The sequence below is a fragment of the Mixophyes fleayi genome, chromosome 12 (genome assembly GCF_038048845.1).
Source record: "Mixophyes fleayi isolate aMixFle1 chromosome 12, aMixFle1.hap1, whole genome shotgun sequence".
Lineage (NCBI taxonomy): Eukaryota > Metazoa > Chordata > Amphibia > Anura > Limnodynastidae > Mixophyes > Mixophyes fleayi.
The window spans coordinates 54486791-54510822 of NC_134413.1; the positions used below are offsets into that span (position 1 = coordinate 54486791).

Below are 24032 nucleotides of genomic sequence, written 5' to 3' on the forward strand. Positions count from 1 at the left end.
CCCACTTAAACTATTTTCGTCTAAATCAGCTTATATAACCATAATAAAATGCTGTTTACAAACACCAACAAAATAAAGACTTAAATTGCACAAAAAAAAAATATAAAATTCACTTTGATACTCTAAAAAGTAAAAATGGTTGTCATTTAACCAACATATAGCAAAAATGCTAATATGGGTCAAGAAAGTGATTACCTGAATTCTTTTAATATATTTGGATAAAATTAATTATTTCATTATTAATAATAATAACAATAATAAGTTGTTAGTAACACTAGAAGCCTGTTCTGTTGTTTGTGACTGGAAGTCATCGGAAGCCATTGGAGCAGACATGGTGGGTGGGATAAAGGGGGTTCTAGAAAGGTATCGCGAATACTGGATTATTGAAACCAGAGTTAACTTAACTTAGTATTTGTACTCATGTGCACATGAGGACAAATACTGTAGCAGTATTAACCCAGCGATTTAAAAATCATCGGTGTATCACGTGACAATTGGCGAGGTCGCGTGACATGTCACATGACCTAGGAGTATACCGGAAGTTGATCGCTCAGCTGGCAGGCTGTGGGCACTCACGGTTCGGTGCCGATCATGGCTTCCATTCTTGAGGAATACGAGGATTCCTTGTCCCGTGTGAACTTTCCGTCCCAGATTCGGGCGCCGGGGATTCCGCTTTCCGGTAAGGGTGTCTGTAGCAGCTTGTTAACACAACGGATTGCAAGCTTATAGACCTCTCCTATTTGGCAGTAAGCCTGAGCTCGTGGTGGAAGTCGTGTGCAATTAATTTTTAAAAAAAGTCTTCTGATTAAAACGAGGTTCGTTCTAGAGAATACTACCAAGCCAGTGAGCTTCCATGGTGTAAATATATACGATTTCACAGACAGTATGGCTCAGATGTACGTAAGCAGCTTGAGAACTACAAGTTCCAGACACTAACATGGTCTGGTCGCATTTGACATAACTTGGATTAAATGGGTGAGATAGGGTGTGTTTCCTCGTTCAAATTACTGATTTTCCAGGAAAAGCGGGGTGGAACCCTGAGAGTGGAAATACTGGGAAAAAACTGGAACTAGGAATAATATCAAGGCTATAGAGCGAATTAGTGGATCTAGTAAAGCATGTATGCAAGAAGTTATGTTAGATGTAGCAGCTATTGCTATATTTACAAGTTTAGATCACACATGCTCTCATGGCAGAATATTGGGGACTTGCATATCAACAAAAGGAACATTTTATAGTCTCATGAGACCAGGATTGAACTTTTTAGTCTTACCATTCGGTGCTATGTTTGATGCAAGCCTAACATGGTACATCATCCTATAAATTCTCTTCCTACACCAAGGCGTGATGGTGGCATAAAGCTATAGATCTCTTTTCTATTTCAGGGACTGGAATATAGAGTGCAGCATGGTAGCTTAGTGGCTAGCACTTCTGCCTCACAGCACTGGGGTCATGAGTTTGATTCCCGACCATGGCTTTATCTCATACATGCCCACTTTTAAGATTTCCGGGGGAGAAGTCATGTGACATGGGCTAGCAGGAGGCCCTGCCCCCACTCTAGGAAAGCCTAAATTCGTGGCATTGAATGGAAGGGGCGGAGCTTAATGGTACAATTAAGCTCCGCCCCTCCACTCACTGTTGTGAATTTCGCCAAATTTCTGGAGTTTTCCCTACTCTTCCGGGAGTCCGTGAGGACTCCCCGAAATTCGGGAGCCATCCGGGAGAGTAGGCAGGTATGCCTTATCTGTGTGGAGTTTGTATGTTCTCCCCGTGTTTGCGTGGGTTTCCTCCGGGTGCTCTGGTTTCCTCCCACATTCCAAAAACATACTAGTAGGTTAATTGGCTGCTATCAAATTGACACTAGTCTCTGTCTGTCTGTGTGTATGTTGGGGGATTTAGATTGTAAGCTCCTATGGGGCAGGGGCTTATGTGAGTGAGTTCTCTGTACAGCGCTGCGAAATTAGTAGCGCTATATAAATAGCTGATGATGATGTTGATATAGTGTAAGGTATAGACAAATCTTTTAGGTAAACCTCCTGCAGTCTGCACGAGTCTTACGACTTGATAGAAGATTTATATTCTTAGTAGGAAAATTGCTTGTCAAAGCCCAGATTTCTGTCCCATTAAGAATTTGTGAAATTAATTAAACTTTGTGGTGCACCAATGTTCCCCTTATTACTAAGAATGTATGACAATTTTATTGTCCGGATGTGGAAATCTGATAGAGACTTGACAAAAATAGACTCTGCTGTAATTGCAGCTAAAGGTTCTTCAACCAGGTACTCAAATCAAATGTCTTTTATCTGTAATTAAGAAAAGCTTTGAGTTTGTATATTTGACTTGTGTTTGATTAGTATTACGAATTCCTGAATAAATCTATCTTCATTCCATGATGTAAGAAATGAAAATGTGAAAAAATGGCAAAGCAAGTGAATATTTTCTACAGCAGCTGTTGAAAATGAAAACATACAAATGCTTGTTAAATCTAATCATTGAAGTATGTTTTCACATCCTAGTTTTTCTCAACCTGTCTTTTTCTTTTGCTCAGGCTACGTTAATGCTCGTCTAGAGAAGGAGACGCCTATTTTTAATAAACAAAGGATTGATTTAACTCCCCCAGAGAATATTAACAGCTTGGTAGTGTGTAGCAATCAACTATGCATGAGCTTGGGAAAAGAAGCAATTCTCAGGTATGTAAGCAACTACAACGTCACTTTCCGTTTAACCTTTCTTACAGCCACCATCAGGAGATTGCCCCTGTTCACCTCTTACAGACTAGGGGCCTGAGTCATTAAGGAGAGTAAAGCATAAAAAAGGAGTAACTTTGTACCTGGGCAAAATCATGTTGCATTGGAGGGGGAGGTAAATGTAAAATGTGGGACAGATTTATAGTTGGGATAGGGCATGTCCTAGATGAACTTTAAATTTCAGTGTAAAAATAAAGCTATCAGGTATTTGTGTGCTAGATGAAAATACAGGCAGTATTTAACTTATGTGCAAAATAAAAAACTAATTTGCACCCCTTGCATTGTAACATGGTTTGTCCCGGAGAACATTTACTCCCTTTCTTTCCTTTCCTTAATGACTCGGGCTCTAGAAGTGCATGAGGTTAAAATTGCCTCTTAGTTACCTTACCCAGACGGAGTGATTATTAATTGGGGCCTGATATATTGTGCCGAACAACGGACACTTGTTCTCTAGCACCCAAAGTTAGAATTGCAGACACTGCGCTTCCTGGTGTTTTGGACATCTCCCACTACTTATGCAACCACTAGATGTGGCAAGTGAAGTCACAAAAGCAGCCAAGATCTTACGGGATAATGGGTATGAAGTCCCCCACCTGAAAGGCCCTCTTCAGCCAGGGAACAGACTATCACAATCTGAGTCCAGGTTGTTATTACTAATGAAATAAAGAGAGAATAGGAATAGACTCTTCATCCTTATTAAGGAAAATAAAACATTTCTCCTTGTCACCAAAGACACTGATGAACTTCTGAGGTTTATTAGTGACCATCAATATAGAAGATGTGGAGGAATTTGAGCTCCTTTAGAAGTAGATCTTTCGCTTGAATACAATAAACAAGAGGTTTTATTTAAATGGGGAAATTTATCAAAACCCAGTGGGAAAAAATCCCCCCAAAAATCTATTCACTAGGCCTTGAAAGGAAAATATGTATGCTTGAAGACACACAAATTCTGAACTGTGACACACACTTCTGTTCAGTAATATAGGGCAGCATGGTGGCCTAGTGGTTAGCACTTCTGCCTCACAGCACTGGGGTCATGAATTCGATTCCCAACCATAGCCTTCTCTGTGTGGCGTTTGTATCTTCTCCCTGTGTTTGTGTGGGTTTTAGTAGGTCAATTGGCTGCTACCAAATTGACTGTAGTCTCCCTCTCTCTGTGTGTTAGGGAATTTAGACTAAACTATTGGGGCAGGGACTGATATGAGTGCTCTCTCTGTACAGCGCTATATAAATAAATGATGATGATGATATAGGTACAAGACTCTATGGAATGGAAGGCAGAATGCAAGTTTAAAGGCTCTTGGGAACTATTGGCATCTGCCAGAAATATTGCTTCTGTAATTGTTACAAAATATTTGAAAATATTGTTGCCTGTCCGCTTCTTTAAAAACAAACAAAAAAAAAGGTGGGGGGGGGGGGGAGTAGATTTTATAGCAGACTGCTCTGCTTCAGACTGTGTATAGCAAGGAGAGCAAAATTTCTGTAAACCTGTATTTTATTGTATATCAACTTTTGACTGGAGATGTTTATGTATGGTAACCAAAAAAAAATCTGCATAGGCAGCAGTTGCATGTAAATATACAATATATCCATCGATCAGCCACAGCATTAAAACCACTGACAAGTGAAGTCAATAACATTGATTATCTCGTTAGAATAGTACCTGTCAAAGGATGGGATATATTTAGCAGCAAGTGTACAGTCTGTTCTTGAAGTTGATTTGGTGGAAGCGGGGAAAATGGGCAAGCATAAAAATCTGAGCAACTTTGACATGGGCCAAATTGTAATGACTAAACGACTGGTCAGAGCATCTCCAAAACGGCAGGTGTTGTGGGGTGTTCCTGGTATGCAGTGTTTAGTACCTACCAAAAGGGGTCCAAGGAAGGGACAACTGATGAAACGGCAACCGGGTCATGGGCATTGGTGCGGAGAGAGGAGAAGGCTAGTCGTCTGGTCCAATCCAAGCTCCTACTGTAGCACAAATTGCTGACAAAGTTAATGATGTCTATGATGGAAAAGTGTCAGAACACACAGTGCCCCGCAGCTTGCTGCCTTTGGGGCTGCTTAGCCGCAGACTGGCAAGAGAGCCTCTTTGTATCACGAGTCATAATTAAATTAGGTCACCAAGCAATAGCCATAGATAGACCTTTTATTAGTAGAGCAGCTAATGAAAGGTCAAAGGACTATGGTCCATATTGCACAGTATGCCAATTGCCATTAAAAGCTTGTTAAAACCCTAGATTTTTTTAATGGTGACTTAAATTGTGATTAAAATAAAGTTGATGTAAATCGGCACACCCTGCTATTGACATCTTCTGAAAACAGCATTAAAATGTTTTCTTTCAACTTTTTTCACATTGTGGTACTTTCGCCATCCCGGTCTGTGGAGAGTTGCCATGTTCGCATGTGAAAGCCCAAAAGTTGTGGTCCTTATCAAAGCACACGTAAAGGAAAGTCTGCAGTTCAGTCAAATGTATTCCCTTTATTTTGAGGTTTAGTTTCTTTCTAAAGTCTACATAAAAAAAAAAGTAGTATCCCAAAATTTGCTTTCCTTAGCCCACCTCTTCTCCCAAACTAACAATTTCTGTGCCCACCATTGTTGGACCTGTCTACATTGATGGTATACCATGTTGTGGGGGGAAAAAGTAAAATGAAAATTACATATTTCAGATCTTGGTCCCTATAACTATGTCAAACCCTTATTTAAAGCACACCTATTTGTTTTCCCAAATACCTAGTCAATTAAATGTTTAGAGATGACTTGAAACAAAATCTATAATTATTATAATGTGCTACCTATATATCCTGCAAACACTGGCTGCATGGAAAAAAATAAGTTCTGTTCCTTTGTATCGAGGCATTCCAAAATATGAAATATGGGTTTTAAGGTGCTTAAATAAATGCCATAGGATATGTTAACATTTTGAATGTGATTTATTTTTGATTGAAGTGTATTGTGAACCCACAATTTGCGGTTGATAAAATTATACAATAAATTATCTAACATTGCCCTTTTTACCATATAATTTCTAACCCTGTAGGATTGACTTGATAAAAGCTGATCAGCCAAACCAGGTGGAACTTGGTCGTAAAGATGATTTCAAAGTCCACAAGATATTTTTGGATCCCACAGGTAATAATCTGTGTTACCCTTTTGTTTTGATACAATATATGTTGAGATTTGCTTTTAGACTGCTTATGATTTCTAATTTTATTGTTCTAATAATATGCAATGCATATACATATTATACTCTAGAAAATAACATATGCTTAATGATATGATCACTTATCATTGGCTAATTATGTCAGTAATTAGGAATATATGTGGATTGGAATAAATCACATTTCTCCTGAGGAATATAAGAATATTTTATGTCAACTTGGAGTTTAAAGGCCAGTGACTTCATATATCCTTATAAATTACAATTGACAAGCATCATCCTGAATAGTATTTCTTTGCATCAAAATAATTTAAAATCAGGTGTTGTAATGTTTGGGGGAATCGCTCGAATGATTAATGCGTACACACTAGTCACGTTTTAGACGATTAATGAAAGACCGACCATCCGGGTAGCGACTTTTCAGAGCGTTATACTCGTGAGCAAAGATTTGATCCATGGCAGTTGCTCGTGGATTGATTAGAAATTTAAACACGCTACATGATTGTTAGGTAATTGGTCGGAAAATATTAAACAGTGACCAACTAAATGAGCCGATAATCGACACTTTGGAACGTGTTTTGACCATTATGTCATTTTACACACTAACCTGACTTCCAACCAAACAGTCGTATGTCGGCTGGTCTGCCCGATTTTTGGGAGAAAAAACGCTCCAGTGTGTACCTAGCCTTAGACACATGTACCATAAGTTACACCTAGACAGATATACTGTTTATAAACATAACCTTTATATAAGACTATGCTACATAACACAGCTGCCTTGTCACAATTAGGATATTATTGACAATGAAACGGTTTCCACAATGCTCCACACCGTAACAACCCAGGGAGTCTGATAGACTACTAAAATAAGGAGGTGGTCCTTGCCAGGGTCTCGGGAGCGCCCAGGCCACCAACATGTGCCTGTGATTCCTCAGTGGAGTGGTAGGATTGCATCTGTCTGGCTTCCGCCCCCTTCACTCCACTGAAACTGCCCTGGCTAAAGTCACCAACGACCTCCTCTCTGCTAAAGCCAGGGGCCACTTCTCCGTTCTCATCCTCCCTGACCTCTCTGCAGCCTTCGACACCGTTGACCACCCCCTCCTCCTCCACACCCTCCAGTCTCTCGGCTTCTCCGGCCCTGTCCTGGTTCACCTCTTACCTTGCTGACTGATCCTTCTCTGTCACCACCTCTGGGTCTCCCTCCCCCCCCCCCGTCCACCCTTCCTGTCGGGGTCCCTCAGGGCTCTGTTCTGGGACCATTACTCTTCTCTCTATACACCTCTTCCCTGGGTCAACTCATCAGCTCCTACGGCTTTAACTACCACCTTTACGCTGACGACACTCAACTATACCTCTCCTCTCCTGATCTCTCTCCCTCCCTCCTCTCTAGAGTGTCCGCCTGCCTCTCTGCCATCTCCTCCTGGATGTCCTCCCGATTCCTCAAACTTAACCTCGCCAAAACTGAGCTCATAGTTTTTCCTCCCTCTCGTACCTCATCCCCTTCTGACCTCTCCATCACTGTCGACAACTCCTCTATCTCCCCTGTCCCCCAACTTCGCTGCCTTGGTGTCATCCTCGACTCCTCTCTCTTGCTAAATCCTGCCGCTTCCAGCTGCGTAACATCGCTCACATCCGGCCCTTCCTCTCCCAAGATGCCACCAAATGTCTCATCCACTCTCTGATCATCTCCCGCCTAGACTACTGCAACCTCCTCCCCACTGGCCTCCCCCACTCTCATCTTGCTCCCCTTCGATCTGTTCTTAACGCTGCTGAGGGACTTATTTTCCTTTCTCGCCGCTCCTCTTCTATCTCCCCCCTCTACCTAGCCCTTCACTGGCTCCCATTCCCCTTCAGAATCCTCTTTAAACTCCTCACACTCACATACAAGGCCCTCGCCAACTCCACTGCGCCCTACATCTCCACCCTCCTCTCTATTCACACTCCATCCCGCCCTCTCCGTTCTGCCTCTGATCGTCGCCTCTCTTCCCCCCCCTTATTACCTCCTCCCACGCGCGTATCCAAGACTTCGCCCGCGCTGCCCCCCTCCACTTGAACAAGCTCCCTCCCTCCATCAGAACTTCCCCTAATCTGTCCAGTTTTAAACGGGCTTTAAAAACCCACCTTTTTCTTAAAGCCTTTCAGTCTCCCACTTAACTCCCTACCTTTTCTGCTGCCTCTCCTCCTTCTTTCCCCTTCCCCGCCCCTGTCCCCCTATTCTCCCTCTCTCCCCTGCGTCTCTCTGTCTGTCCACCCCTTCCCTTAGATTGTACGCTCCTCTGAGCAGGGCCATCTCTCCTCCTGTTTCCACCACTTCTAACTCTGCTCTCCAGCTACTTTGCCGCCCTCCTCGAGGACCCTCCTCCCCCCGTCCCCTCTGGGGGTCTCCCTGTCTTCCGCGCCCTCCTTCTTGGGCTCCGTTGTTTGCCGATCCTCTCTCCCCCTTTCCCCGCCCTCTCTAGCTGTGCATTGAGCTTACTGAGTTACTGTTTACTGTACTGTGCTGTCTCACCTTGTATTGTAATTCGTTTTGTCCCTGTACGGCGCCACGGACACCTTGTGGCGCCCTATAAATAAAAATTTATAATAATAATCTGCAAATTCCTCTGCAACTGCAAGGATGCCCTTCTGCCACAAAGAGGTGACCTCACAGGTGTTTCCCTGCATTTGGCAGGGAACACACATTGTGATGGTCATAGAACTTTGCCTCTGATCCACATGCTGGGTCTTCTTCCCTTTCCAAGACTTGACACACATATTGGGCTGTCTGTGTTTGGCCTCTTATAGCCTTCTTTGCTGGGGTGTCAAAGTCCTCCACATTCTGGCACCTTGCTCCATAACAAAGGCTCATTCCATGTCAGTTCAACCAGGCCATGGCAGCCACCGACTCAGGTGTTCTTGGTACACTTGGTACACCTGCTACTACCACATATCTACTAACCCATGTATCTTCTCCAGGCCTAATAGTTTCTGAGATATAGGGGATCAAACTTATGTAAAATTACTCAGAAATGCCATTCCTGATTCTCCATTTTTAATGTGATATGTCTCATAAAAAATTCACATCTTGGTGCCTAATTCACATATAATTTTCATCCTTTGTCAATCACAAAATGGGGATTCCAGAAAAAAGTTTTAGCAATCTTGCCTGACTGAGAGTCATTAAAAAATCATTTAGTTAAAAAAAATTTTGAGATGAAAATATTCTTGTGTTTAATAAGCTTTATCAACCTGAGACAGAGGAGTTAACATTTAACGTCCCCTTTTTAAAAAATTGATCCTTAAAGTATACTTAAGGCTTTGAAAGAAAAAGAATGGGGTTTTGATTGCCTCTATAATTATTATTAATAATAATAATAATAATATCATCATCAGCGGCATCATCCTTTTATTTGTTTGGCGCCACAAGATTTCCGCAGCACCGTACACAGCACAAACATAGACTATACAGGGTGAAACATAACTGAACAATACACAAAAAATACCAAAACTTCAGAAACTCCAGACAGGCTAATGCAGTAAAGATGGAGCAAAATAGCAGGTTTGGAGACAGGAGGGAAGAGGGCCATGCTCAAACGAGCTTACATCCTAAAGGAGGGTAAACAAAACTCAGGCACAAAGGGGGACAGTTAAAGTATGTAGGGAGAGAACAGGGGGCCGGGAGGAGAGAGGGGAGAACGAGCGGGGGAGATGAGGTGGTTAGGTGGAAGTTTGGTGGTAGGCTTTGAGGAACAGGTGAGTTTTAAGTGCCCATTTGAAGGAGCACAAATTAGGAGAGAGACGGATGGAGCGAGGGAGGTCATTCCAGTGAAGGGGGGCTGCATGGGAGAAGTCTTGGATTCTGGAGTGGGAAGAGGTGATCAGGGTGCAGGAGAGGTGACTGTCATTGGCCGAGCGGGAAGGAGTGTGAATGGAGAGGAGGTTAGAGATATTAGGGGGCAGTAGACTGGGAGAGCGCCTTGTAAGTGATGGTCAGGAGTTTGAAAAGGATTCTGTAGGGGACAGGGAGCCAGTGTAAGGCAAGGCAGAGAGAGGAGGAGCGGCGAGAAAGGTAGATGAATCTTGCAGCCGCATTGAGTATAGACGTAGAGAGGCGAGATGGGAGAGGGGGAGGCCAGTAAGGAGGAGGTTGCAGTAGTCTAGGCAGGAGATGAGTGTGTGGATGATAGTTTTAGTGGCCTTCTGAGAGAGGAAGGCCCGGATGCTAACGATGTTGCGCAGTTCGAAGCGACAGGCTTGTGTAAGGGATTGAATATGGGGGTCAAAAGAGAGAGAGGAGTTGAGGGTGACACCCAGGCAGCGGAGTTGGGTGACAGAGGAGTTGATTGTGTTGTTGACAGCGATAGAGAGGTCATGGTGGGAGGGGAGTCTAGGGGGAGGAAAAACAATGAGTTCAGTTTTAGAGCTGTTAATTTCGAGAGCGCGTGGACATCCAGGAGGAGATGGCAGAGAGGCAGACGGATACATGAGAAAGGAGGGTAGAGGAGAGTTCAGAAGAGATGTAGAGTTGAATGTCGGCATAAATGTGATACTGGAGTCTGAAGGAGAAGATGCGCCAAGGTAGGAAGTATAGAGTGAAAAGAGTAGGGGGCCAAGAACAAATCCCTGAGGGACTCCTACAGGGAGAGGGCAGGGGGTGGAGGAAGAACCAAACGTGGATACAGAGAAGGAGCGGTTGCGAGGTATGAGGTGAACCAGGACAGATCCTGAGAGGCCCAGAGAGAGAAGAGTTTGTAGCAGGAGAGGGTGGTCCACGGTGTCGAAGGCTGCAGAGGTCGAGGAAGATGAGTAGGGAGAAGTGACCCCTGGATTTGGCTAAAAGGAGAGCATTAGTAACTTTGGCCAGGGCAGTTTTGGTGGAGGGGGCGGTAACCTGATTGGAGAGGGTTGAGGAGGGAATTGTCTGAAAGGTGTCTGGTGAGGCGGCTGCAGACAATCCTCTCGAGTAATTTGGAGGCATAGGGAAGAAGTGAGATGGGGCGATAATTAGCAAGAGAGGTGGGGTCAAGATTAGGTTTTTTGAGGTTGGGAGAGATAAGAGTGTGTTTAAATGAGGAGGGGACTACGCTAGAGGAGAGTGATAGGTTGAAAAGGAGTGCAAGGTAAGAGCAAACAGTGGGAGAGAGCGAAGGAGGTGAGGGGATGGGATCAAGAGGACAGGTAGTGGGTGGAGAGGAAAGAATAAGGGAGCGAACTTCTTCATCCGATGTAGGGCAAAAGGAGCACCAGAGTTGGTTGTTGGAGGGAGGTGAAGCGATAAGGGAGGTGGGAGAGGGATGGAAGGAGGAGATGTTCAGTCTGATGGCCTCAACTTTAGAAGAGAAAAAGGTGGCAAAGTCAGAAGCGGAGCGGGAAGGTGGGACAGGAGGAGGGGGGGGAGAGAGGTGGGAGTTGAAGGTGGCAAAGAGGTGGCGGGGATTGGAGGACTGAGAAGAAATGAGGGACTTAAAGAAGGATTGTTTAACGAGGGAGAGGGCAGAGCAGAATGAGGTTTTTAATGTTTAATTAAAAAATTCTCTTTAAAACGAAAAGTAATTATTTATAATTTTGCCCACCAGGTGTTTCCCTTTTTTGGAATCTTAAACACCACCATTACCCCTGTAAAGCCCACTTGCCCCTCTTGATTGCTTTTCTGTAATTTCTGAAACAATAGTAGCTGTCAAAAGATGAAATTCTGGAGCAAATCAATACATCACTGACAGAATTAGGGGAAGTCACCTTTGAAATTCCATGCAGTTGCATCGCAAAGCAAATCTTTATATGCTAAAAGAAAAATTAAATCTGCATCATCCACTCTGAGAAATAAGGTTAGTAGAATCGTACAGAAGGAATATTCTCCGGTGAAGGACCCCCAGAACCTGCCAGAAGAAAAAGCAAGCAAGTGATTGATTAATTAACTTATGACACCGATGACCCGAAGAGAAAAAATGCCACAAGTATTGGTTTTCACAAAGTTTGCTGCCTCAGTGTTTAGACTTTTTTTGTCATATGTTGCTATGGTATGCTGAGGTAAAGTAAAATTACAAGCATTTCATAAGTGTCAAATGCTTTTATTGACAAGTACATTACACTTATGCAGAGAGTCAATATTTGCAGTGTTGACCCTTCTTTTTGAAGACCTCTGCAATTTGCCCTGGCATACTGTCAATCAACTTCTGGGCCACATACTGACTGATGGCCGCCCATTCTTGCCTCTTCAATGCCTGGAGTTTGTTAGCATGGGATTAAGGTCTGGGGTTTTCCTGGCCATGGACCCAAAATTTTGATGTTTTGATCCCCTTGCCACTTGGTTATCACCTTTTGCCTTATGGCAAGATGCTCCATCATGCTGGAAAAGGCATTGTTCGTTACCAAACTGTTCTTGGATAGTTGGGAGAAGTTGCTTTTGGAGGATGTTTTGGTACCATTGTTTATTCTTGGCTGTGTTCTTTGGCAAAATTGTGAGTGAGCCAACTCCCTTGGCTGAGAAGTAACCCCACACATGAATGGTCTCCGGATGCTTTACTGTTGGCATGACACAGGACTGATGGTAGCGTTCACCTTTCCTTCTCCAGACAAGCGTTTTTCCAGATGCTCCAAACAATCTGAAAGGGGATTCATTACAGAAAATTACTTTACCCCAGTCCTTAACAGTCTGCCCTGATGGTTTTTCCTAGAGAGAAGTGGCTTCTTTGCTGGCCTCTAAACCTCTTCACCTCACACTGCGTACAGATGCACTCACACCTACCTGCTGCCATTCCTGAGCAAGCTCTGCTCTGGTGGTGCTCCGATCCTGCAGCTGATTCAACTTTAGAAGCCTGTCCTTGGCTCTGGTCATTCTCCCTTTTTAGAAGCCTCAGGATCTTGATATCTTACACCGTTCTAACATAAAACAATCTGAACAGGTAGTTCTATGGAACATATGCATGCTAATGAGATTGCAGGTATCCAGAACCTATAAGAGGAATTGAGACTTCCTGGTATTGTTGAACCTGTTCGTTATTTCCACTAAGGGCAAATATGGTTGCTTTTACAGTGATGGAAAAATGTTCTTTTTGTGTTTTTATGTATGTTTATAACAACATAGTTAAATGCAAAGGTTTTACTTCAGTCAGCTTAGTGTTGATACTTTGAATATACTACCCAAGATAACTATGGAATGGCAAGTGCTATATTGGCTCCTGTTTAAACTAGTGTTCCCCTGAACTACTAACTTTTATTTGATAGAACCCATTTGGCTAAAATGTGACATTTAAAATTTTGTAAATATACTTTGCAGTCCTCTGTCTACACCTGGCTCATATAGCTGCTTCCTCTTAACTGTCAGTGCACCAAGTAGCACTATCAGTGCTAGTAAATTCAAAGTAGTAATATAAAATTTCCACAGAGTTTTTAAAGAATCAGGAAAAATATCAATATATGTTATACCCCTTTTATTAGCATACGTTACAAAGCTAAAATCATATTGCTAATTTAAGAACATTAACTATTACTACATAACATCACTACAGTTATGTAATTGAAAGTGGTAAATAACTTTGTAATTGCCACCTCATGAAATTCTTTTATAGTTAGTTTGCTTTTCTGAGTTATTCGTATCAGCAGTTTCTTCTTGCATATCTTAATTCCTGTTGTGTGTGTGTGTTTGTGAATGTCACGTAATGCTTTTTCAGATTGGAGAACTTTAGTAGCACTGATATAAAAATGGATGGCTTGAAGTGGTAAGAGGTGGGTAAATTTTACAAGTTACAGCCCATCTCATTTTCCTTTTGCCCCCACCCACTACATTGGCTCCCTGTACCCTATAGAATTCAGTTCAAACTCTGCGCCCTCACCTACAAAGCCAGCAACAATTTCTTTGCCTCTTATATCTGTAACCTCACTTCTGTACACACTCTGCTCTTCCAACGGCAGCCTCTTGACCTTTTCACTGATTACCTCTTCCCATTCCCAACTTTAATATTTCTCTGACACTGCTCCCACCCTTTAGAATGCACCCCTACGCCCATTTAGATTATGCACCAGTCTCCAAAGCTTCAAGTGTACTAAAAAAACTCACCTCTGCATTCAAGCCTACCAGCCCTCATCTGAAACGCCAAACTGTGCCCCCACACAGCTTCTTCCTCTGTCTGCCCCTCCCCTCTAGAATGTAAGCACAAAGGAGGCCCGTTCTTGTGTAATTCTGTTCTCGCATCCTATATATTTTTGTTGTTCAAGCTCCCCTGTATGGCACCTTTATAAATAAGATGATGATGATAATTAAGAGTAAATCTGCTGTCTAATCATAATACAAGTGTGTCATTTTATTTACTTTAGGATCACATCTCCTGATTGCTCTGAACACTAGTGAATGCCTGTATCTGAATCGGAATGGCCAGAAAGTGCGACCTCTTTCCCGATGGAAAGGCCACATGATTGAATGTATTGGATGGAACAAGTTCCAAAAGAATGACACAACCACAGGTCCTATTTTAGTAGGCACCGAGCAAGGTCAAATATATGAAGCAGAAATCTCAACCAGTGAAGGTGGTCTTTTCGGAACAAATCCTGACCAGTATTTCCGCTACCTTTACACCTTGGAGGAAGAGACAGGACCTGCTCCAGTTTGCTGTCTGGAAATCGATTGTGGTTATGAGAACCGTTTTTGTGTCATTGCAACCACTCGAAAAAGACTGTTCCAGTTCACTGCTAAAATAACTGAAGGTGCTGAACAACAAGGATTTTCACCACTTTTCAACCAGTCTGCCGATGACCCTCCGAGCATCCGAGAATTTCCAGATGATCTTGGTTATAGTGAAATAGCATTCTACACTCAAAAACTTCGCACCTACCCAATGTCATTTGCTTGGATGATGGGAAATGGGGTGCTTTACGGAAACTTGGATTTCTCTCGGCCAGATTCTGGTCTCACTGATGTCCAGGTTTGGGAGTACCCATTCAGTGAAAAACCAATATCCATTGTGCTTACACAGTTCCACTTTTTGCTCCTGCTACCTGACAGGGTAAAGGCAATTTGTACTTTAAATGGACAGGTAGTATTTGAAGATATCTTTCCAGAAAAGTTTGGTCCATTGAAAAGGATGGTGAAAGATCCAATTGTAGGCCAGATCTGGATCCATACAGAGAGGGCAGTCTTCCGATACCTTGTTGAACGTGAGCCAAGAGATGTTTGGAAGATGTACATGAACATGGGCAAATTTGACTTGGCCAAAGAATTTTGTAAGGATCGTCCTGAATGTATGGATATGGTGTTGGCTAAAGAGGCTGAGCACTGCTTCCAGACCCAGAAATATAAAGAGAGTGCTAAATGTTATGCTCTCACGCAAAACTACTTTGAAGAAATAGCACTGAAATTCATTGAAGCAAAACAGGAAGAAGCACTGATGGAGTTTCTACTGAAAAAGCTGGCCAACTTAAAATCTTCAGAGAAAATACAAATCACTTTACTCACCACTTGGTTAACAGAGTTGTATCTTAATCGCCTTGGAATTTTAGAAAGCGATACATCAAAAAGAAGCTTATATCTAAAGACCCGTAATGACTTCAGAGCTTTTCTTAGCAGCAAGATTAATAAAGAATGTCTCAGTAATAACCGTGCCTCCATATATGACCTCTTAGCCAGTCATGGGGACACGGAGCACATGGTATATTTTGCTGTTCTCATGGAGGACTATGAACGAGTAGTATCCCATCATTGCCAGAATGATGATTATGATGAGGCCCTTAATGTACTGTCGAAGCACAAAGACAAGAGACTTTTCTATAAGTTCTCTCCAGTCCTGATGCAGCATATCCCGAAAAAGGTTGTAGACTCTTGGGTCCAAATGGGAAAAAAACTGGACCCAAAGAATCTCATTCCTGCCCTTGTTAATTACAGCCAGAGTGCATGCACTCAAATCAATGAGGCCATTAGATACATGGAATTCTGTGTGAATGAACTCAAAGAAACTGAACAGGCCATTCACAACTACTTGTTGTCACTGTATGCTCAGTTTCGACCAGACCGCCTCCTCTCATACTTGGAAAAGGCTGGTACTAATCCTAATAGAATCCACTATGACCTAAAATATGCTCTACGTCTATGTGCAGAACATGAGCACCATCATGCCTGTGTCCATGTCTACAAAGTTATGGAGCTGTATGAAGAAGCGGTAGATCTAGCTTTAAAGGTAGGTATATGTTGAGCTTTCATATTATCCAGTGACAAATTACTAAGGAGTTGAGATACTGCTCAAATGTTGAATTTTTTTCTTTCAGCTTTAAGATATGGCAACAGATCTGATATGTAGATACACTTTTATTCAGTGCAAAGACCTGTTATTTTCTAGGGTCATAATGGAAAATAAAAATGGATATCGGGCAATTGCTTGTCTTCAATCAATTCAGTCTATAAAACACATCTGTCTATTATGGGATTTTGCCACCTTTCCCTAAGAGGAAAACCACATCTAAAAAAATGTTAGAAGACAGTGCTACTACAATCCATGTGTGACTGAATAGTTAACCAAATGAAACAATAGTTCTGAATAGTGGAATAAATAAACATAGAGTTGGTTTAATCACTACAGAATGTATTAATACATAATGCAAACCTAAAATAATGGAATAACATTCTATTACCCTAAAAATACATATATTTTACCAAATAAAATCAAAAGCAAAACGAGAGAGTAATTCACAGCACCACTAAAATCATTAGATCATTTGGGGGGTATTCAATTGACGGCGTGATCGCTGAAAATCGAGCACTCGAAAAATATTACCGTTAATACGGTAATTTACTCGCTGGATTTCCTGAGCTGCGAGCTGAAATTCAGCGAGTAATTACCGTATTAACGGTAATATTTTTCGAGCGCTCGATTTTCGGCGATCACGCCGTCAATTGAATACCCCCCTTTGAGTCCAGTTAGGAACTACAAGTCCCATAAATCAGATAACTCGCAGAAAGAATAACTCAAGTGATTAGTATAGAAATGCAGATAAATCTACGTCCACTTAACATCTCTTTGATAGTAAGTGACCAGCTTACACTCTCTGCATACTTCCCTATGTGTAAACCTATTTGGTAGGTCGTCTTTAACAAATACGCATTTCGTACTATGGCTACCTCTATATGAGCTCTGTGTCTGTTTCTTCTCTGTTCAAGGAACCTAATTGTAAGGGGTCTTATGTCATTTTATATATTGCATTTGCATTCTAAAACATATGATATAGCTGGTCTGACAAATACAACTTTTAATCTTTTTAATTATTTTATGGAAAATAAAATTTCAAGTAATATGCAAGGTGACTTTCCTGATAGTTTTGTGAGGAACCATGATCACGTATATGATACATTTACATTTTATCACAATAAAAAACAGGAGAAACCGTAATAAACTAAATATTTTAAAACCATTTTAAAACCAACACCACAGAGGGAAAGCCACAGAACAAAAAACAATATTGTGTCAAACCAGAGACATAAAGAATCAGGGCAAGAGTGAAAAGATGCTGTTTTTATGTAATCAGTTATTTCTATTAATCTTCAGTTTGCCAGTGCTTTTATTTAGAAATAATAGAAAGTGATGCCTGTGGATGCAACACAAGACATTAACAGCATTACTATATTACTTATGTTCCACATTGCCAGCCTAGACATAGACAAAAAAAACTTACGGTTTAACATGTCCGATTAAGGTTCCTTACACACCTTCTAAAATGTAATCAAACTATTGAAACTCTTCCACTCAAACTCCAAAAAGCAATGAAATTACGACGATTAGGACAGAAACCTTAATGGACGTGTTCCTTGAGCAATACAGACATGGTATGCCATCACATCCTGTGGTTAGCTGCAGATTCAGCACTATCATGGAGTGAGATTGCTGTCACTCACAAAATGGTAGATCTGCTAATTCACAGATTTGTGTGTTCACTGGAATACACACATGCAGTACTATTACATTTTCTTACTTTAGCTTTATCGTAGTTTAGGGCCTGCGTGTCTTAGAAAGAGACATTAGAGCAACTTGTCACATGTCACACATCTATGTATGTGCAGACAGGCAATGATGGGATGAAGTATGTATGTCCTGGCAGGCATTGGTGTAGTATGTATGTCCTGGCAGGCATTGGTGTAGTATGTATGTCCTGGCTGGCAGGCATTGGTGCAGTATGTATGTCCTGGCTGGCAGACATTGGTGCAGTATGTATGTTTTGGCTTTCAGACGGGTGCAGTATGTATGTTCTGGCAGACAGGGGTGCAGTATGTATGTTCTGGCTGGCAGACAGGGGTGCAGTATGTATGTTCTGGCTGGCAGACAGGGGTGCAGTATGTATGTTCTGGACGGCAGGCATTGGTGTGGTCTCCATGCTGAAAGTACTGTCAAATTCCATTGCAAATTGGTATAATGGTCTAACGTAGTACTACCAATTTCAAATTAGGAACACTTGAGTTCCCCAAGTAGTATGTGATAAATAGCTTATGCACAGATAGAGAATGTCACTTAGATGAATAATAGCCACATATTGATATATCTGCGTTACAGTAATGAATTCAGGCAATATCTAGTTTTGCAATATGATAGGTGATGGCAACCAGGGTAAACAGCAAACACTATTTCACATCAGTTTGTTCATAGGATTTATATATACGGCAGTAGACTTGCGGGACACTTCATAAAGTGCTAATGATTTATCCAAAAAAAGGTTATTTGTGGAGAACAGTAATATTTATTTAGGCGAAGACGAAGATTTCACCGCTCCCTTTGTTTCCCGAACTGTCATAAATGGCAGTGTTACGTTACCTTTCAAACTAAACCAGGCTGTTATAACTAGAGAAGGATCAGTTACAGATGCCATTATGGATTCTCTCAAACCACAGGGTAAAGTCTTAATTTCTTTCAGTTTAAACTATTGTAAATCCCGACATCTTAAATATATTTGTGTAATTTAATTTGTCACTTGTATTGAGCCTTCCAGTTTTGTGAGTTTACATTTTCCACTTATGAGTTAGAGGAATAAAATACAGATTTTTGGTGTTTTTTGTAAAAAAAAAAAATAATAAAATAATTTCTGTTATGGTTGCTACATAGGTTGATGTCGATCTGGCAAAATGTTGTGCAGATTTACCAGCTGAAGATGAGGAACTAAAGAAGAAACTATGGTTGAAGATTGCATGTCACGTGGTACAGGAGGAGAAGGATGTGAAGAAGGCCATGGTTTGTCTGTCCAGCTGTAATCTTCTAAAAATCGAAGATATTCTTCCATTCTTCCCTGACTTTGTGACCATTGATCACTTTAAGGAAGCCATCTGCAGCTCACTGCACGCTTACAACCAGCATATTGAGGAGCTGAAGCAAGAAATGGAAGATGCCACAATGAGTGCCAAGCGCATACGAGAAGACATGCAGGAGATGAGAAATAAGTATGGCTCTGTGGAGCCACAAGATAAGTGTACAGCCTGTGAATTCCCACTTTTGAACCGACCCTTTTATCTTTTCCTTTGTGGTCACATGTTCCATTATGACTGTCTTATGCAGACTGTTGTCCCCAATCTCCCTGCTTACAAGCAGTTGAAACTAGATGATCTGCAGAAGAAGCTGGGAGCTGCAGTCCAGCCTTCCAAAAGTCGCTCCAACACAAAGGATGAGGATACTATAAGTCTGGGCAAGGGGCAACAAAGTCGTGAACAGATTAAGGCAGACATTGATGACATTTTAGCAGCAGAGTGTCCCTTCTGTGGTGAACTTATGATTCGATCAATTGACAAACCTTTCATAGATCCACAGAAATATAAAGAGGAGATGCTCAGCTGGCTGTAGGATATGCTTGTAAGGTTTATATGAAACTGCCTCAACAAGGTCCAAGGTTACCTTAAAACTATAATGTACTTAATAATGATCAATGATTGTGTATATTCTTGTGCCTGTTTGTGTGTTTTTTTTTTTTTTGTTTTTGTTTTTAACTGTTTTTATTATTTCTGTGTTGTTGACCATAATACCTTTTTTGTATTGTGGAAGACTGGTCTTGCTATTAATACCTGTGGTCTTACACTTGTTTATGGTTTTGAAGAGGCTGCTTGCACTTATACCTCTGAAAACACTTTATTGGATGTTATGATTTTGCATCTGGCACAGTGCATTTATATGCATTAGATATGTGAATGTGAGTCCGCGTTTGATTACGTTTAAATGCTTTCAGAAATTGACTGCAAAATATTTCTGTATTATGATTATGCTAATACATTTGCTTGTGAAAAGATTTCAGAAATCTGAGGTTCTTTGTGTGATAATATATGCTTATGAAACCATTCCTATTTTCAGAGTGAAGGTTATTATGCATAACTTATGATCATTTTCATAGTTTTCTTTGGGACCTTTTAATGACAATACAGTTGGAATGATCAGATTTTCCAGTGTCAGAGCTCACAGGTATGGCAATGAACAGCATATCGTTTGGTAGAACCAAGTTGCAACTAACTGGTTTTCACATATGTAATCTAAAATAAGCGACATATGGTGGATACCAGGGGGTAAATGTATCAAGCTGAGCTTTCCGGCGGGTTTGAAAAGCCGCTCAGATTTTAGCTATTATTTATTTAGTACATTCTACAAAATGATAGCTAGAATCTGATTGGTTGCTATAGGCAACAGCTCCATTTTTCAAACCCGCCGGTAAAATCTCAGCTTCATACATTTACCCCCAAGTGTTGGTTCATGCTTGTAGCTCTAGAGCATAGCTTTCTACCTTTATTCATTAAATAGAAAGAAGAGGGAAAAACAGCATTAAAATGTACGTATAAGAAAACTTTTTTTTTTCTCTTTAAACAGAGAAAAATCCCCCAACACACTGCTATAACCAGCAAAGGAGATGCTATTTCTGTTTTATACATAGAAATGTAGAAATCTCAGTTGTACACGTTTGCAAATGTATGGTAAGCCACCAGCCCCATCAAGGCGCTTCTGCTAGTAGAGTGGTCCTAACTTCCCTATTTTTGGGCCATACAAACGTTTTCAAATTGAGAGCTAACTTACGAAGAGGTACCACAAACTCCTCCACTCCACCATTTCTAGCACCTGCTATGAACCTATAAGTTAAGCAATTTCCACTTCTGTCTTGTGTGTTTGAGGCATGTTTGGCATCCGTAGCTGATGGGGAGTGATGTATTTCTATTTGGAGGAGTTTGAGGTACCTCTTGGTAAATTGGCTCTCAATTTAAAAACGCATGTATGTATGGCCCAAAAATAGGGAAGTTAGGACCAATCTACTAGCAAAAGCAGCTTGACAGGAAGGGTGGCTTACTATACATTTGCAAATGTGTGCAACTGAGATTTCTGCATTCTTACGTATAAATAGAAATAGCAGCTCCTTTGCTGGTTATAGCAGTGTGCTGGGGGACTTTTATCTTTTCTTTTCAGGATAACCCCACCCTTTCAAGCACCTGCTATGAACTTATAAATTGATTGAGCAACTTCCACTTCTTCTGTTTTTGCTTCTTTCTTTAAATAAATTAAATAATTGATATGCTAACATTTTTATGATAGGACCCCCTTTGTGTCTGAATAAGTGTTGGAACACATTGCTCATTTTTCTTTTATTGTTTTTACTGTTGTCTAAAAATGAAGTATAATTTTCTATAAAAAAAAAATGAAATTTAGAGCTAGTACTAAATAGAAAATGACCATTTGTATATTGGTATTGCACAATAGGTTATAAAGAGAATGAGATGGAATAATCTACAGTGTGTTTTTTGCACTACCAAATTTGCAACTTTTTCAAAGGTCGCTTCTTTCACACAGTCCTCTGCAGCCAATTTTTGTGACTTTCATTCCTGATATTAGTTCTTCTGCTCACAGCATCTCATAGCTCTGCTGTTCAGCCAGAGCTATGAGACTAACCACAGGGCACTGGGTAAAACAGCTGCATAAGTCTCGAGGTACTCAAAGTACTAGATTATTCATAGGCGGTAACAGTTTAAGAGGACACTTTTTTTTTTTTTTTTTTTACAGTGCAAACATGTCTTTACAGTGTGACTGTGATTCCAAGCCAAGTTAATATAGATCTCATATTTTCACAGTAAATCCTTAAGTCTTCAGTACAACACCATAAACTACTTGCATCTCAAGCTAGAAACTTGATGCTAAATCCTTGGTGTCTAGCTTTGTTTTTCCCCTTTATTGCCATTCTTTGCTTAAGGTAAGGGAAAGTAAAGATTTGTCATGAGTTGTAGCTTTAAAATGAGGTTTTGACTGGGGCTGGGATGTACGCATTGGTACCAATGACAAATTTTGGGGAAGATAGAAATTCTACCTGTGCCACATACTACACCTGACAGACAACAAGACGTTAAGGAGATTTATAAGTTGCTGTAGGAAAATAGAGCTTTGTGTTCTTGGAGATATGGGCTGATTGACTACAGTAGTGACGTATTTCAAATCGGTGGGAAGGTTGGTTGTACTAGGGGAAAATATGTCTACAAGCTGGGAAAACTATTTGAAACTAGGAATTGGGGGGAGGGTGATGCTAGAAAAAGTGAGGAAGAGCAGAGTTGGGTTAAAACATCCATTAAGGAGGTGCTTATACCTAAAACTGGTAGAATATTAAATGTGTGGCAAAAAGTAATAGAAAAACTAGAATTAATATAATGTGTGAGGGGAAAAGTCATGAATTTCAGAAATGCTAAATTAAGTTAGCTTGGAGAAGATTGTGGACTGCCTGGTAACAAAGGATCTAAAAAAAAAGGAAGAAATATATATATATATATATATATATATATAATATCGGATCGGGCCCTGAAATTATAGAGAGGATAGGTATGTGTATATCCTTTTTTCTTTTTTTTTTTTTTTTCTTTTTTTTTTTATTGGTGATGCTGTGGTTCGAGAAAAATAGGGCCAATATTTGCAGAAGGCCTAAACTATATAGTGTTTTATGCAGTGTTCAAAGTGTAAATTTAGAGGTTGTGGTATGAAAAATTTAGTGAGAATGGAATTTAATAGTTTTATAATGAGGGCAGTAGGAGAAGTGGCGGTATGGCATACCAACGTATACACTCCCACTTCCATCACTGGGATTACAGTGAGGATTTTCTCTCACTTTAAATGTATTTTAACAAATTTGTAAGGTGTGGCAGGGTAATGGCAGACAAATGTAGATGAATACATCTAATCCTTGGTACCTGTTGTGCTGCCTACACATGAACGGGTTTAAGAATACAGCAAGATAAATTGCAGAACTCAGTGTCGGGGTATGCATTAAAAAAGGATAGATGCATTTTTAAGCACCTGTGCATAATAGATTTAGAGGGTTCAGAGGTGGACAATATTAAGAGAATGGAGAGGTTACATTATAAAGAGTCTAGAAAAATAGTTGCATTGCAGTAAGCTTCCTTTTTAATGCTACATGTTGTCAAAGAGGTTTTATTTTGGATGAAGACAATATAAAAATATTTACATTGTTTTATCTTATTGTAGTATATCATTAATATTTGATGTGGTATTATTATGTCAACTGGATCCTTGCGTGTGAGCTGATGAGAGGGATATGAATAGGAATGAAGGAGTTAATTCAAAGAACAGATGTTTCAAATTAGAGTTGATGATCGAAGACTTGCACTAACTTCTCCAAAGTCTCCATTGAATCCAGGAGAGCCAAAAGGATCAAGATAGGCCTATATACCTTCTCAGCCAATTGTAATGACATTTGTAAATTGTAGTACAACCTACTTTTGTTGGTACTAAAAGTAATTATCTGGGCTGTGAAAGACCAGAGTTTTTTAGAGACTGAAAATGAGAGTGATATTATCACAGCGCAAGCTTTTCTTTTGTAAATAAACAATGATATAATTTTATTCTTAAAGTTTCTTTTGCTCAAGAAACTAAATTATTACTTTAACAATGTGTAAGTATATCCAAGGGCAATACCTTGGTTTGTATTATGAGCTTTTCATACCTTGAACTGTGCCGTTTTCAAGAGGACATCTACTTTGGTAAACAAAAAAAAAAGTTTCACTTTCAGCATTGAAAGATATTTGTCACTGTAAAAGATTCAGATTATCTAATTCTTTACCAAGGTAGATGTTTGACAATTCATTAACTGTATTTTAAAACTGTATTTGATGCAACTGTTACATGAAATTGTATTTTCAGCTATAATGATTAAAATG

The 24032-nt window shown here is 40.6% G+C and overlaps 1 protein-coding gene across 1 annotated transcript; it reads left to right on the forward strand.

Moving 5' to 3' along the window:
* Positions 1 to 532: 532 nt before the first annotated feature.
* On the forward strand, positions 533 to 21344 carry VPS18 (VPS18 core subunit of CORVET and HOPS complexes). The gene is made up of 5 exons (XM_075193260.1): positions 533 to 679; positions 2549 to 2690; positions 5789 to 5880; positions 14201 to 16053; positions 18961 to 21344. Exons 1-5 carry the CDS (start codon positions 592 to 594, stop codon positions 19687 to 19689), a joined length of 2904 nt encoding a protein of 967 aa, XP_075049361.1. The 5' UTR covers positions 533 to 591; the 3' UTR covers positions 19690 to 21344.
* The last annotated feature ends 2688 nt before the right edge of the window (positions 21345 to 24032 follow it).